The sequence below is a fragment of the Terrapene carolina genome, unplaced genomic scaffold, assembly GCF_002925995.2.
Source record: "Terrapene carolina triunguis isolate 2854851 unplaced genomic scaffold, T_m_triunguis-2.0 Scaffold58, whole genome shotgun sequence".
In the NCBI taxonomy this organism is placed as follows: domain Eukaryota; kingdom Metazoa; phylum Chordata; order Testudines; family Emydidae; genus Terrapene; species Terrapene triunguis.
In genome coordinates, this window is record NW_020664409.1 from 101,400,565 (window position 1) to 101,413,033 (window position 12,469).

The 12,469-nt window shown below is 37.0% G+C and overlaps 1 protein-coding gene across 1 annotated transcript in view; it reads left to right on the forward strand.

Moving 5' to 3' along the window:
• KHDRBS3 (KH RNA binding domain containing, signal transduction associated 3) overlaps positions 1-12,469 on the forward strand; it is a 213,009-nt gene that overhangs the window by 51,636 nt on the left and 148,904 nt on the right. The window contains exon 2 of the mRNA XM_026659267.2: positions 9,362-9,480. Coding sequence (XP_026515052.1) covers positions 9,362-9,480 — 119 coding nt within the window. The remainder of the gene's footprint in view (positions 1-9,361; positions 9,481-12,469) is intronic.

The following is a 12,469-nucleotide window of genomic DNA, read 5'->3' on the forward strand; positions in this document are numbered from 1 at the left end:
CCCCAAAATGTTCGTTCCATCGCCCTCTGTGTGACAGACAGTTGCTGTTCTTCAATCTTTGTCGGCGACCATGTTTCGCTGCCATATAACATCACTGGAAGCATGGTCGAGTTGAAAAGATTTGCACGAGTTGTTTTGCTGATCTTTCCTTGGAGGATGTCCTTGTTGTCATTGATATTGCTGTTTGATACTCCCCTCCGAATCCCCACAAAGAAAGGTGTGAAACAAGGAGATACAGTTTCACCAAAATTATTCACAGCCTGTCTTGAATTGGTTTTTCGACGAGCAGACTTGAAAGGTGGGATTAATATCAACGGCGAGCAGCTAAACCATCTCAGGTTCGCAGATGATATAGTGCTGATAGCCGAAAATACAGCCCAGCTTCAGAGAATGCTTAAAGAACTGAACGCAAAAAGTAGTCAAGTCGGATTAAAAATGAATTGGTCGAAAACGAAATACATGAGATCAGATATTCTGCCAAGAACCCAAATAATTCTTGGAGGAGAGCAGATCCAAGAGGTTGATAAATAAGTTTATTTGGGCCAGGAAGTCAACATGCGCCACAATCAGAAAGGCGAACTGTCGTGCAGAAAAAAAGCTGGATGGTGGACATTCAGTGACATCGAGGACCATTTTAATATCTTTGTTAAAACTAACTTAAGTCCCACATTTTATATATATATATATAAAAAATCACTTGGGTATTAATTGTAAAGTGCTTTGGGGTCAGTGGACAGAAAATATTTAAAAAAGTACTTATTTTGTTTCTGGATCTGATCCTGAAGTGCTGAAATGTGGGACTGGACCAATTAATAGTTATAATTGTCACTCAAATTACATTTTTTTCAGTATTTCCTTAAACTGTTGACTATCCTATACTCTCTTGTCCATTTTAGAGTGTTTAGTCAGGTCCATTGCTATAATTTGTTAACAAACTTTCAGTCATTTCCTTTTAGAAGCTCTGAATTCACACTATTTTTTTTTTAAAAAGAGTACTAGCCCTGCTGACTTTTTACATTATGTAAAGTGGTTTGGTTTTGTGCAATAGAAGTTTGTTGAAGAGTCTTGTATTTTATGGCCACTGTACCTGTTGTTTGAAAATAATAGTGATGTGGTTTCTTTTTTCCAGGCTTGCAGATACAAAACTTGTTCTCACAATTATTTTTGTTATTCATAATTGAGCTGTAACCACAGCACCGGTAGTTTTAGAAAATCTAGACATAAGTCTCTTGTGAAGCTCACACTGATTCACATCTTACCAATGTCCAGCAGCAAGTATTGTTATGCTTTTTCATGTAAGAGAGCAGAGTTGGCCATTGCATGTATTCAGCATCTCATTAAGCCTAAAGGCTCTTTCTGGTAACTAAGATGAATACAGCACATATATATGGTTGTTGAACAAATGTTAGAGAGACTGCATGAAAACTTCAGTTTATTGCTGTAAGAACATCCTTTTTAGATTAGGAGACACATTTTAGCTCTCACCCTTGCATTTGTCATTTTGAAACAAATAGTCCTCATGGTACTAGGGGCGGAAACATCTTTTGGATCTTGCTTAGGAGCTATAGTATTATAAGTGAGTTGGAAAACATTGCATTGGGAATTCAGTTTTGTGCAATATTGTTTGACCAAACTGCCCACAAAAGAACAGAGTATAGCAATATCTACTTCAGATTTGAGTTTGACATTTTGGCCTCAGACTGAGGATGATGATGACAATTAAACAGATAAAGGCAGAGCATCATTTTTAATATTGCTTAGACTTTTAAGTATTGCATACCATTTAAATTGGAAATAACATGTCTGACTATTGTAGTTCTCTGATAGGAAGATTAATTCTAGTTTGAGATTAAAGTTAAAGAAGTCTACTTTGCCATTATCTAATATATTCAATAATGTTATATTGTGTCATATGGGTTAATCGGCAAGCAATCATTGCTTAGCCTTCTCTGCTGTGGATAAAAAAACACACATAATTATTCATTCAGCTGAATTCCTAGACTAATGCAAATGCTACATCTATGGCCTGAGAACATGGGATTTTAATCCCTTGGCATTATCAGAAGCCTTAATCACATGTTCATTTATTATTTCTGAACAAGAAGACTGCACTGTCACACAAAGCCGAGTAGTACAGAATGTAATCTTGGGATTAGGGAAAGGCAAATCCTCCTATCTGTTCGACCTTGAAAATCTGATTGGATTTGCTCTTTGGACTGGCATAGTTTTCCCCAATTAAGTTAAGCTTGATATACATGAATGATATTTGTCAAATGAGTCTTGTATATCTTATGAGTGTATACTCTGATGCTAAAACTCTTGGTGTTCATGATTTCCTGAAAGGGTTTGGGAGTAGGAAGAAATGAACAGAAAGAGAAGAAAAGATAGAGGTAAAAATAAACTGGCTCTGGCGTGCATAATAAAAATTTTGTCTATGTTTCTTTAGTGATACAACAGCCAACAGGACATTTTTTTTAATGCTCTTTCAGAATCAGATTCAATTTTATGATGTTAACATGAACTAGCACAACTCTTGGAACAGCAGTTTATTATTAATCTGTTAAAACAGAGCAATAGGAGAAGTCTTTCGTGGTTTGTTGTTTTTAGTACTAACATGGTGACTTTTGGGGGAAGGTTTACTAGAAGAAGAGTAATTCATTTTAGGAAACAAACCTGACTATGGCAATTTTAAAAGAACATCTGTTATTTACCATCAAGTTATGAGTGGCCCTTTACGGGTTTACAAAATAGTTGTATTGAGGCTAAGAAAAAGCTTGAAAAACATTGGGAAAGCAGGACAGGTAGGATATGTCAAATGGCTGGTCAATAAAATGTACATTGATATGCCCTGCTCTGGACAGAAATGCTAATATTCAGACGAATCAATGAATTTATTTTTACTTATCTGTGACAGATCAAAATTAATTCAAAATATGTGTCATTGGTGAATAAATACAATATCTTAAAGCTACCTGTTTTTATAGCATTTTATGTCCCAGATAATACATATTTTTACTCGTATCAACTTAAATCTAATTTAGAAATTTAAAATATTTGAAGTAGAACTAATTACAATATAAATTACATGTCAACGAATATTAAGTGGATTGATTGTTGTTAAAGTGAGGTACTTAAGAATACTGAGTTAATATATATTCATTACTCTTCATTTTGTAGAGTAAAATCTCATTTTAAGAAAATACCATATTTTACACAGTGCTCATGATGGTAGGGAACTAATCCCAATGTCTGTTGAATAGCAAATATAGATATTGTGGGAGCTTTTATTTTTACCTATCATCCAATGTACCTTAATTCTGTAAGCAGCTCTTGGTCAGACTGCTGATTTCAGTTGTGTGATTTTTGTTGTTGTTTGCCATCAGTGTACATAAAAGCCTAGAGTGAACCAGCATTCATTGCAAAAGTAGATTTTAAAGTTTTAATACAAGTCCTTTCTGATTTGGTTTTGAACTAGTTAAATTTGCTTGTTGCCCTGGGAAAAGAAGAATAAATCTCATGTCATCTGTTCAATTGGGTGCAACAGTGCATGACTTCAGCTTTAATTAGTAGAAGAAAACAAACCTCAGTTTTTATTTGTTTATGCTGAGATGAGTAACCTTTTTAATACCAGGAAAAACATGACTGTTTACAGGTTAGCTCACCTGCAGAGATAAACGTCAGATAAGTTAGGTTTACTAGAAAATAAATTATTCTATGAATTAAAGTATGTCTTTGAATGTGTTTCTTACATATCATCTATTAATACATCAGTTTCATAATCAGAAGTCACTGCAAATTTAACTTAACCTGCACAGTACATGCCCAGACGTCTCAATTTTGAGTGGCGCTTTTATCTCAGTGAAACAAAAAAAAAACAAGTAAAAGTGTACATTGGATACCTTTTGTTTTACTTACCACCTATAAGCAATTTCTAGTAAAAATTGTTATGCAAAGGAGGGGAAATAATCAAATCTGAGGTTTATATATTATTTCTATTATTGTAGTTAATTTGTTTCAGACACAGGCAATAAATGCATAGGCAAAAGATTATATTACAAACAATTAATATACAACGTGTTGTCATCTCTTTCATGAGATGTTATGTCAGTAAAATGGGACCAGTGTTGAATAACTGAAGTCTTTTAAATGATAAGAAAGCTTTGGGTTTGAGTCTGCAGTTTATGTATCTTTAGTATGTTGTCTTTAATGTTGCAATTAACACACACATGCCACACATTTCCTCCCACTTTTTCCATATTAAATATTGCAGAATTTATTTTAATTGAGTAAACAACCTCTTAAAAAGTTTTGTAATACTCTGACCTTATTAGCTGAGTGATATATAATGTAGATGATTATAATGAAATTTACCTTGCTTGGAACAAGGGCATTATAGAGAGTACTACACTCGACATGTGAATCTGGAGATCAAAAGCTGTAAAAAGCAAAAGTTTTATAACTTTAAATGGATCATTAAACTTTAATCTTCCTATAACCTAAATTCCTCGTTGTTGTGTGCGCACTCTTGTCAATTTCACCTGAAAGTAAATTTCAAGGTAACTTTACATTTGACTCAATGGTCAAAATGAACTAGGTCTTTAAATGTAAAGAGGTGGCCAATAGATATTTGTGACATCTAAAAATAGTTTTTTTTGTTTTGTTTTGCATTTATTAAAATTTTGGCCACTAAAATAAATTTTAAACTTTAGAAGCACACCCTACCAGAAATTTTTGTCTTCATTTGTGAATCATGTTTTTGTTTAATTTGTAAGATCACGATAAGAAATTAATATAGATAATAAGCATAAGAGTATTTATTTCCTACTTCGTGTATTTGCTATGTGAAAGTGTATTCTAAAAATAAAAAAGCAGAGTGAAATTTCAGTAGCGAAGAAAAATGTGAGCTGATTAATCTATTTTAGCTGTCCCTCAAATTTTATTGCAGTGATGAACGAGAATGACTCCTTCTAATTGTTTTTTTCTGTTAGCAGTAAAAGAGACAAATCACTCAAACAAATTAGTCTGTGAGACTGTACCTTGAAGACACTCTGGTTCTCTTACTAGTGTTTTAAATAATTCAGAGTTTTGCGTTGACCCAAAGCAAAAATGTGAGGAATAAACAAGACTCTGATTCTGCATGACTGATGTCATTAGAAGCTTTGCTATTTAATTCAGTGAGTGTAGGATCAAGCCTATATTGAATAAAGGTTTAACAGGTCTTTTGATCCATTTTCTTCCTGTTGACAAACAAAAGTTATGGTAATGTCCATCAGTTTGCAGAGGGGTTAACTGACAAAGGCCCCGATCCTTTAATATGACATCATGGTGGAGGGTGACCCTATGCCTATATGGAGCACTCTAAAATCAGCTGGGCTCTGTGTGGGCACAGGACTCCACATCTGGTTAACATATTGCAGGATAAGGGTTTAGGGCTCTAGTACTGCAAAGATTTAAGCATATTGAAAGCTTTACACTTTGTTTGTTTTAAAGGAGACTGTGCTAAAGTAACGTGGAAAATGTAATGAGAGACCATAGATCTGGATGCGGAAATAACATCCTCAGGATGTTAAAAAACATGAAGAGTGAATGTGTTTCTAAGCATCATCCACAGGAATGTTACCATCTGTACGTTAACTTCAATCCTAGACTTTTGGACTTGCCATGTAGTTATTTGTTTTGGTATTTTGTAGCTTTAAACATTGGAAAGATTGTTTTTACTTCATCTGGAGGTTAACAGTAATGTGTTTAAGTAGATGTCAAACCTATACAGTGGAGGATATGACTCCATTACAACTCTTGTTAAAATGTATGTTGGGAATAGAAAGTGGATTATGGAGGGAGAAGAGAATTAAACTTGAAATATATACAATATTGTAATGGGGCATTCACCTCAAGTATGCCCTAGCAGGTAGGTGTGGTGCTGTAACTGTTTCCCCTACTACTGGAGCCCCCTGTTGGTTGCCAACCTCACTAAGCATGTCTTCAGTGGTTCAGCCCTGTGGCCAAGTCACACCATCAAAATGGAGCCCTTCTGGGGTAGCAAAGCATTTGCCAAACTGTCTTCACCAGGGTCTTTACCCCCTATCTTTGGGCCCTTTAAATCCAGCTCTTCTCTCATTCTTTTAATGGACCCTTGTCCCCTTCTTGGGGCTTAGGCCACTTTGCTAGTGGCTGGTGCAGGAACCTGGGTCCACCCGCTACTTCAAGTTCCAACCCAGGCAGACACACATAATGCTTCATTTAATTAGTTGCTGTTGCAGTCTCTGGGCCTCTTCCTACCTGGTCCCTTTACCTCTACCTGTTTACCTTAGGGTTAGTGTTCTCAGGTCCTCTCACTCCCAGATTTAGCACAAACAGCCCATCAAGCTCTTCTGTCCAGAACGGAGCACCCTCCCTTGCCCCTCTAGCCCTAGCCAGGAACTGACCAGCTAAGGCCCTGCAGCTCCTTTTAGCTGAGCTTGCTGAGTTCTGATTGGCTGCTTCCACAAGGCCTCTCTGGGCAGCCCTGGAGGACCCACCTTTGCCACTCCTTTCTAGAGCAGGGTGTAGTAGCCATACGGTCAAGGAAGGTCCAGGTACACACCATCGCATATATATTTTACAAAAAATTAAAGCTTTTTAAAGAGTTTTCAAAGCAACTGTTTTGTGCTTAAGCTACAAGATTTAAGTTTTGTTGTTAATTCACGGGTTTTATAAAATCAAATAGAAATGTTCTCATGAACTCTTGAATTTTCAGTGGATGATTTCTTTTTATTTAAAACGTTCTCTTGAAGTTTTGGAAGCTCAAACATGCAACAGCATAGGGCAAATGCGGGAGAACCCCCTAAAATGATAATGCAGACAGTTCATTGTCTAACCTGAGTAAACTATATAAAAAAGTCTCATAAATGATCCAGTGTGTAGTATAAATTATATTTTTTTAAATGTCGGTTGTAGTCCAAAGTGCTGATAGTAACAGATAAAGTATTTTAAAAAAATTCCTTGACTTTTTAAAGACACCATAATAGAGGCTCAACTTAAATGTATACCCCAATTTAAAAAAAACATAGTAAGAGAACCAAAAAAAGAGCCACCATGGTTAAACAACAAAGTAAAAGAAGCAGTGAGAGGCAAAAAGGCATACTTTAAAAAGTGGAAGATAAATCCTAATGAGGAAAATAGAAAAGAACATAAACTCTGGCAAATGAAGTGTAAAAATATAATTAGAAAGACCAAAAAATAATTTGTAGAACAGCTAGCCAACGACTCAAAAAGTAATAGCAATTTTTTTTTTAAATACATCAGAAGCAGAAAGCCTGCTAAACAACCAGTGGGGCCACTGGACAATCGAGATGCTAAAGGAGCACTCAAAGATAAGGCCGTTGTGGAGAAACTAAATGAATTCTTTGCATCGGTCTTCACTGTTGAGGATGTGAGGGAGAATCCCAAACCTGAGTCCTTCTTTTTGGGTGACAGATCTGAGGAACTGTCCCAAATTGAGGTGTCATTAGAGGAGGTTTTGGAACAAATTGATGAACTAAACAGTAATAAGAATCCAGGACCTGATGGTATTCACCCAAGAGCTCTGAAGGAACTCAAATGTGAAATTGCAGGACTATTAACTGTCATCTGTAACTTATCATTTAAATCAGCTTCTGTACCAAATGACTGGAGGATAGCTAATGTGACGCCATTTTTTCAAAAGGGCTCCAGAGGTGACCCTGGCAACTACAGGCCAGTAAGCCTCACTTCAGTACTGGGCAAATTGGTTGAAACTATTATAAAGGACAAAATTCTCAGACACATAGATGAACATAATTTGTTGGGAAATAGTCAACATGTTTTTTGTAAAGGGAAAACATGCCTCACCAATCTACTAGAATTCTTTGAGGGGGTCAACAAGCATGCAGACAAAGGAGATCCAGTGGATATAGTATATTTAGATTTTCTGAAAGCCTTTGACAGGGTCCCTCACCAAAGGCTCCTAAGCAAAATAAGCAGTCGCAGGATAAGAGGGAAGGTTCTCTCATGGACTGGTAACTGGTTAAAAGATAGGAAACAAACGGTAGGAATAAATGGTCAGTTTTCAGAATGGAGAGAGGTAAATAATGGTGTCCTCCAGGGATCTGTACTGGGCCCAGTCCTATTTAACATATTCATAAACGATCTGGAAAAAGGGGTAAACAGTGAGATGGCAAAATTTGCAGATGATACAAAACTACTCAAGATAGTTAAGTCCCAGGCAGATTGCGAAGAGCTACAAAAGAATCTCACAAAACTGGGTGACTGGGCAACAAAATGGCAGATGAAATTTAATGTTGTTAAATGCAAAGTAATGCACATTGGAAAACATAATCCTAACTATAGATATACAATGATGGGGTCTAAATTAGCTGTTACCACTCAAGAAAGAGATCTTGGTGTCATTGTGGATAGTTCTCTGAAAACATCCACTCAATGTGCAGCGGCCGTCAAAAAAGTGAACAGAATGTTGGGAATCGTCAAGAAAGGGATAGATAATAAGACAGAAAATATCATATTGCCTCTATATAAATTCATGGTACGCCCACACCTTGAGTACTGCGTGCAGATGTGGTCTCCCCATCTCAAGAAAAGATATATTGGAACTGGAAAAGTTTCAGAAAAGGGCAACAAAAATTATTAGGGGTATGGAACGGCTTCCGTATGAGGTGAGATTAATAAGACTGGAACTTTTCAGCTTGGAAAAGAGGCGACTAACGGGGGATATGATAGAGGTCTATAAAATCATGAGTGGTATAAAGAAAGTTAATAAGGAAGTGTTATTTACTCCTTCTCATAATACAAGAGCAAGGGGCCACCAAATGAAATTAATAGGTAGCAGGATTAAAACAAACACAAGAAAGTATTTTTTTCATGCAATGCACTGTGAACCTCTGGAACTCCTTGCCAGAGGGTGTTGTGAAGGCCAATACTATAACGGGGTTCAAAAGGGAGCTAGATAGATTCATGGAAGATAGGTCCATCAATGGCTATTAGCCAGGATGGGCAGGAATTGTTTCCCTAGCCTCTGTTTGCCAGAAGCTGGGATTGGGTGACAGGGCATGGATCACTTGATGATAACCTGTCTGTTCATTCCCTTTGGGGCACCTGCTATTGGCCACGGTCAGCGGACAAGATACTGGGCTTGATGGACCTTTAGTCTGACCCAATATGGCCGTTCTTATGTTCTTATGACTCAAATATGTAGTTGTAAATTGCATCCTAGGAGAGAAATCAATCTGTTTTACAAGTTACACACTGGTTTTGGAATTTATGCCGATATAAAAGTTATTCATTTACTTGAGAACATGATATCAAGTTTAAAAAAATCAGTAACAGATTTTTGTACTTTTCTTTACAGAAATTGAAAAATTCCAAAAAGGGGAAGGAAAGGAAGAAGAAAAGTATATTGATGTAGTGATAAATAAAAATATGAAGCTGGGGCAGAAAGTATTAATTCCAGTAAAACAATTCCCTAAGGTAAGTTAATTTGTCAGAAATTTAAAACTGGTTCTTTGTAAGAATGTGATAGCAAAATATATCCAGTTGTTTAAGCAACAAAAGATTGTTCTGAACCTAAGACAGTATTATCTACTATTGCTCATGCTATTCTTAATTTATTATATATAGTTCTCATACCAGCTTCCTCACCATACTGCTCCAGATACATTTTCTATGAACTTTAGATTTAAAGCTATACCTATGTCTACTTGTGTGAAGGGAAGACTACTTGTAACCCTCATTTCAAGCAGTAGAAAAAGGAATTTTTTTTGTAGTATATTGAAACTAGCACATAACCAAAACCTCCAGGATATTGCAGCTGTTCTGTAACCTCTAATAAAAAATAAAAAAAAAGAATAAAATAATACTTATAGTGACTTTAATCCATAGACCTCAAAGCAATTTTCAAAAGTAGGTAAGCATTATTATACTGTTTTTTACAGGTGGGGAAACCAAGGGCACAAAAAAAATGAAGTGACTTGCCTTAGGTTGCACAATGATTAGGTGGCAGAGCTGGGATTAGAATTTGGGCCTCCTGTCTCCTGGTCCTGTACACTACCCACTGGATATTGTTGCCTAGATGGTTAACAAAATGACACTAATAAATTAATATAAAATCACACAAATGTAGGGCTGGAAGAGATTTGGATAGGTTAACTAGTCCAGCTCTGTGCTCTGAGGCAGGCCCAAGTCTGAGGCTGTTCTAGATTTGATTTTGACAAATAGGAAGGAACTGGTTGTGAATTTGAAAATGGAAGGCAACCTGGGTGAAAGTGATCATGAAATGGTAGAGTTCATGATTCTAAGGAATGGTATGAGGGAGAACAGCACAATAAAGAGAATGGATTTCAAGAAGGCAGACTTGAGCAAACTCAGGGAGTTGTAGGTAACATCCCATGGGAAGCAAGTCAAAGGGGAAAAACAATTGAAGACAGTTGGCAGTTTTTCAAAGAGACATTATTAAGGGCACAAGAGCCTATCTTTCCTATGCAGTGGTATAGTTTGAAGTATGGCAAGGGCCTACCCTGGCTTAACCAGGAGATCTTCAATGATCTAAAACTCAAAAAAGAGTCCTACAAAAAGTGGAAACTCGGTCAAATTACAAAGGATGAATATAAACAAATAACACAAGTATGTAGAGACAAAATTAGAAAGGCCAACGCACAAAACGAGATCAAACTAGCTAGGGACATAAAAGGAAACAAGAAAACATTCTACAAATACATTAGAAGCAAGAGGAAGACCAAGGACAGAGTAGGCCCATTACGCAATGAGGGAGAGAAAGACAATAACAGAAAATGTGGAAATGACAGAGGTGCTTAATGACTTCTTTGTTTCGGTTTTCACCAAGAAGGTTGATGGTGATTGGACGTCTAACATAATGAATGGCAGTGAAAATGATGTAGGATCAGAGTCTAAAATAGGGAAAGAACAAGTAAAAAAATTACTTAGGCAAGTTAGATGTCTTCAAATCACCAGGGCCTGATGAAATGCATCCTAGAATACTCAAGGAGCTGATTGAGGAGATATCTGAGGCATTAGAAATTATCTTTGAAAAGTCACGGAAGACGGGAGACATTCCAGAAGACTGGACAAGGGCAAATATAGTGTCAATCTATAAAAAGGGAAATAAGGACAACCCGGGGAATTACAGACCAGTCAGCTTAACTTCTGTACCCCAAAAGATAATGGAGCAAATAATTAAGCAATTGATTTGCAAACACCTAGAAGATGATAAATAACAGTCAGCATGGATTTGTCAAGAACAAATCGTGTCAAACCAACTTGAGAGCTTTCTTTGACAGGGTAACAAGCCTTGTGGATAGGGGAGAAGTGGTAGATGTGGTATATCTTGACTTTAGTAAGGCTTTTGGTACTGTCTTCCATGACCTTCTCATAAACAAGCTAGAGAAATACAACCTAAATGGAGCTACTATAAGGTGGGTGCATAACTGGGTGGAAAATCTTTCCCAGCAAGTAGTTATCAGTGGTTCAGTCATGCTGGAAGGGCATAACGAGTGGGGTCCCGCAGGGATTGATTCTGGGTCCGGTTCTGTTCAATATCTTCATCAATGATTTAGATAATGGCATAGAGAGTACACTTATAAAGTTTGCGGACGACACCAAGCTGGGAGGGGTCGCAAATGGTTTGGGGGAATAGGATTACAATTCAAAATGATCTGGACAAACTGGAGAAATGGTCTGAAGTAAATAGGATGAAATTCAATAAGGACAAATGCAAAGTACTCCACTTAGGAAGGAACAATCAGTTGCACACATACAAAATGGGAAGTGACTGCCTAGGAAGGAGTACTGTGGAAAGGGATGTGGGGTTCATAGCGGATCACAAGCTAAATGAGTCAACAGTGTAACACTGTTACAAAAAAACCCCAAAAACAACATTCTGGGATGTATTAGCAGGAGTATTGTAAGCAAGAGACGAGAAGTAATTCTTCTGCTCTACTCCGTGCTGATTAGGCTTCAGCTGGAGTATTATGTCCAGTTCTGGGCGCTACATTTCAGGAAAGATGTGGAGAAATTGGAGAAAGTCCAGAGAAAAGCGACAACAATGTTTAAAGGTCTAGAAAATATGACCTCTGAGGGAAGATTGGAAAAAAATGGGTTTGTTTGGTCTGTAGAAGAGAAGACTGAGAGGGGAGTGGTTAAGCAATGGACTAAATTGCCTAGGGAGGTTGTGGAATCTCCATCATTGGGGATTTTCAAGAGCAGGTTAGACAAACACCTGACAGGGATGGTCTCGATAATACTTAGTCCTGCTTTGAGTACAGGGGACTGGAATAGATGACCTCTCGAGGTCCCTTCCAGTTCTATGATTCTAAGTATACACAGACCATCCCTGACCGGTGTTTGTTTAACCTGTTGTTAAAAACCTTCAGTGACAGGGAAGCCTATTCCGGTGCTTACCTATTCGGATGGTTAGGAAAAAATGTCTAACATCTAACTTAAA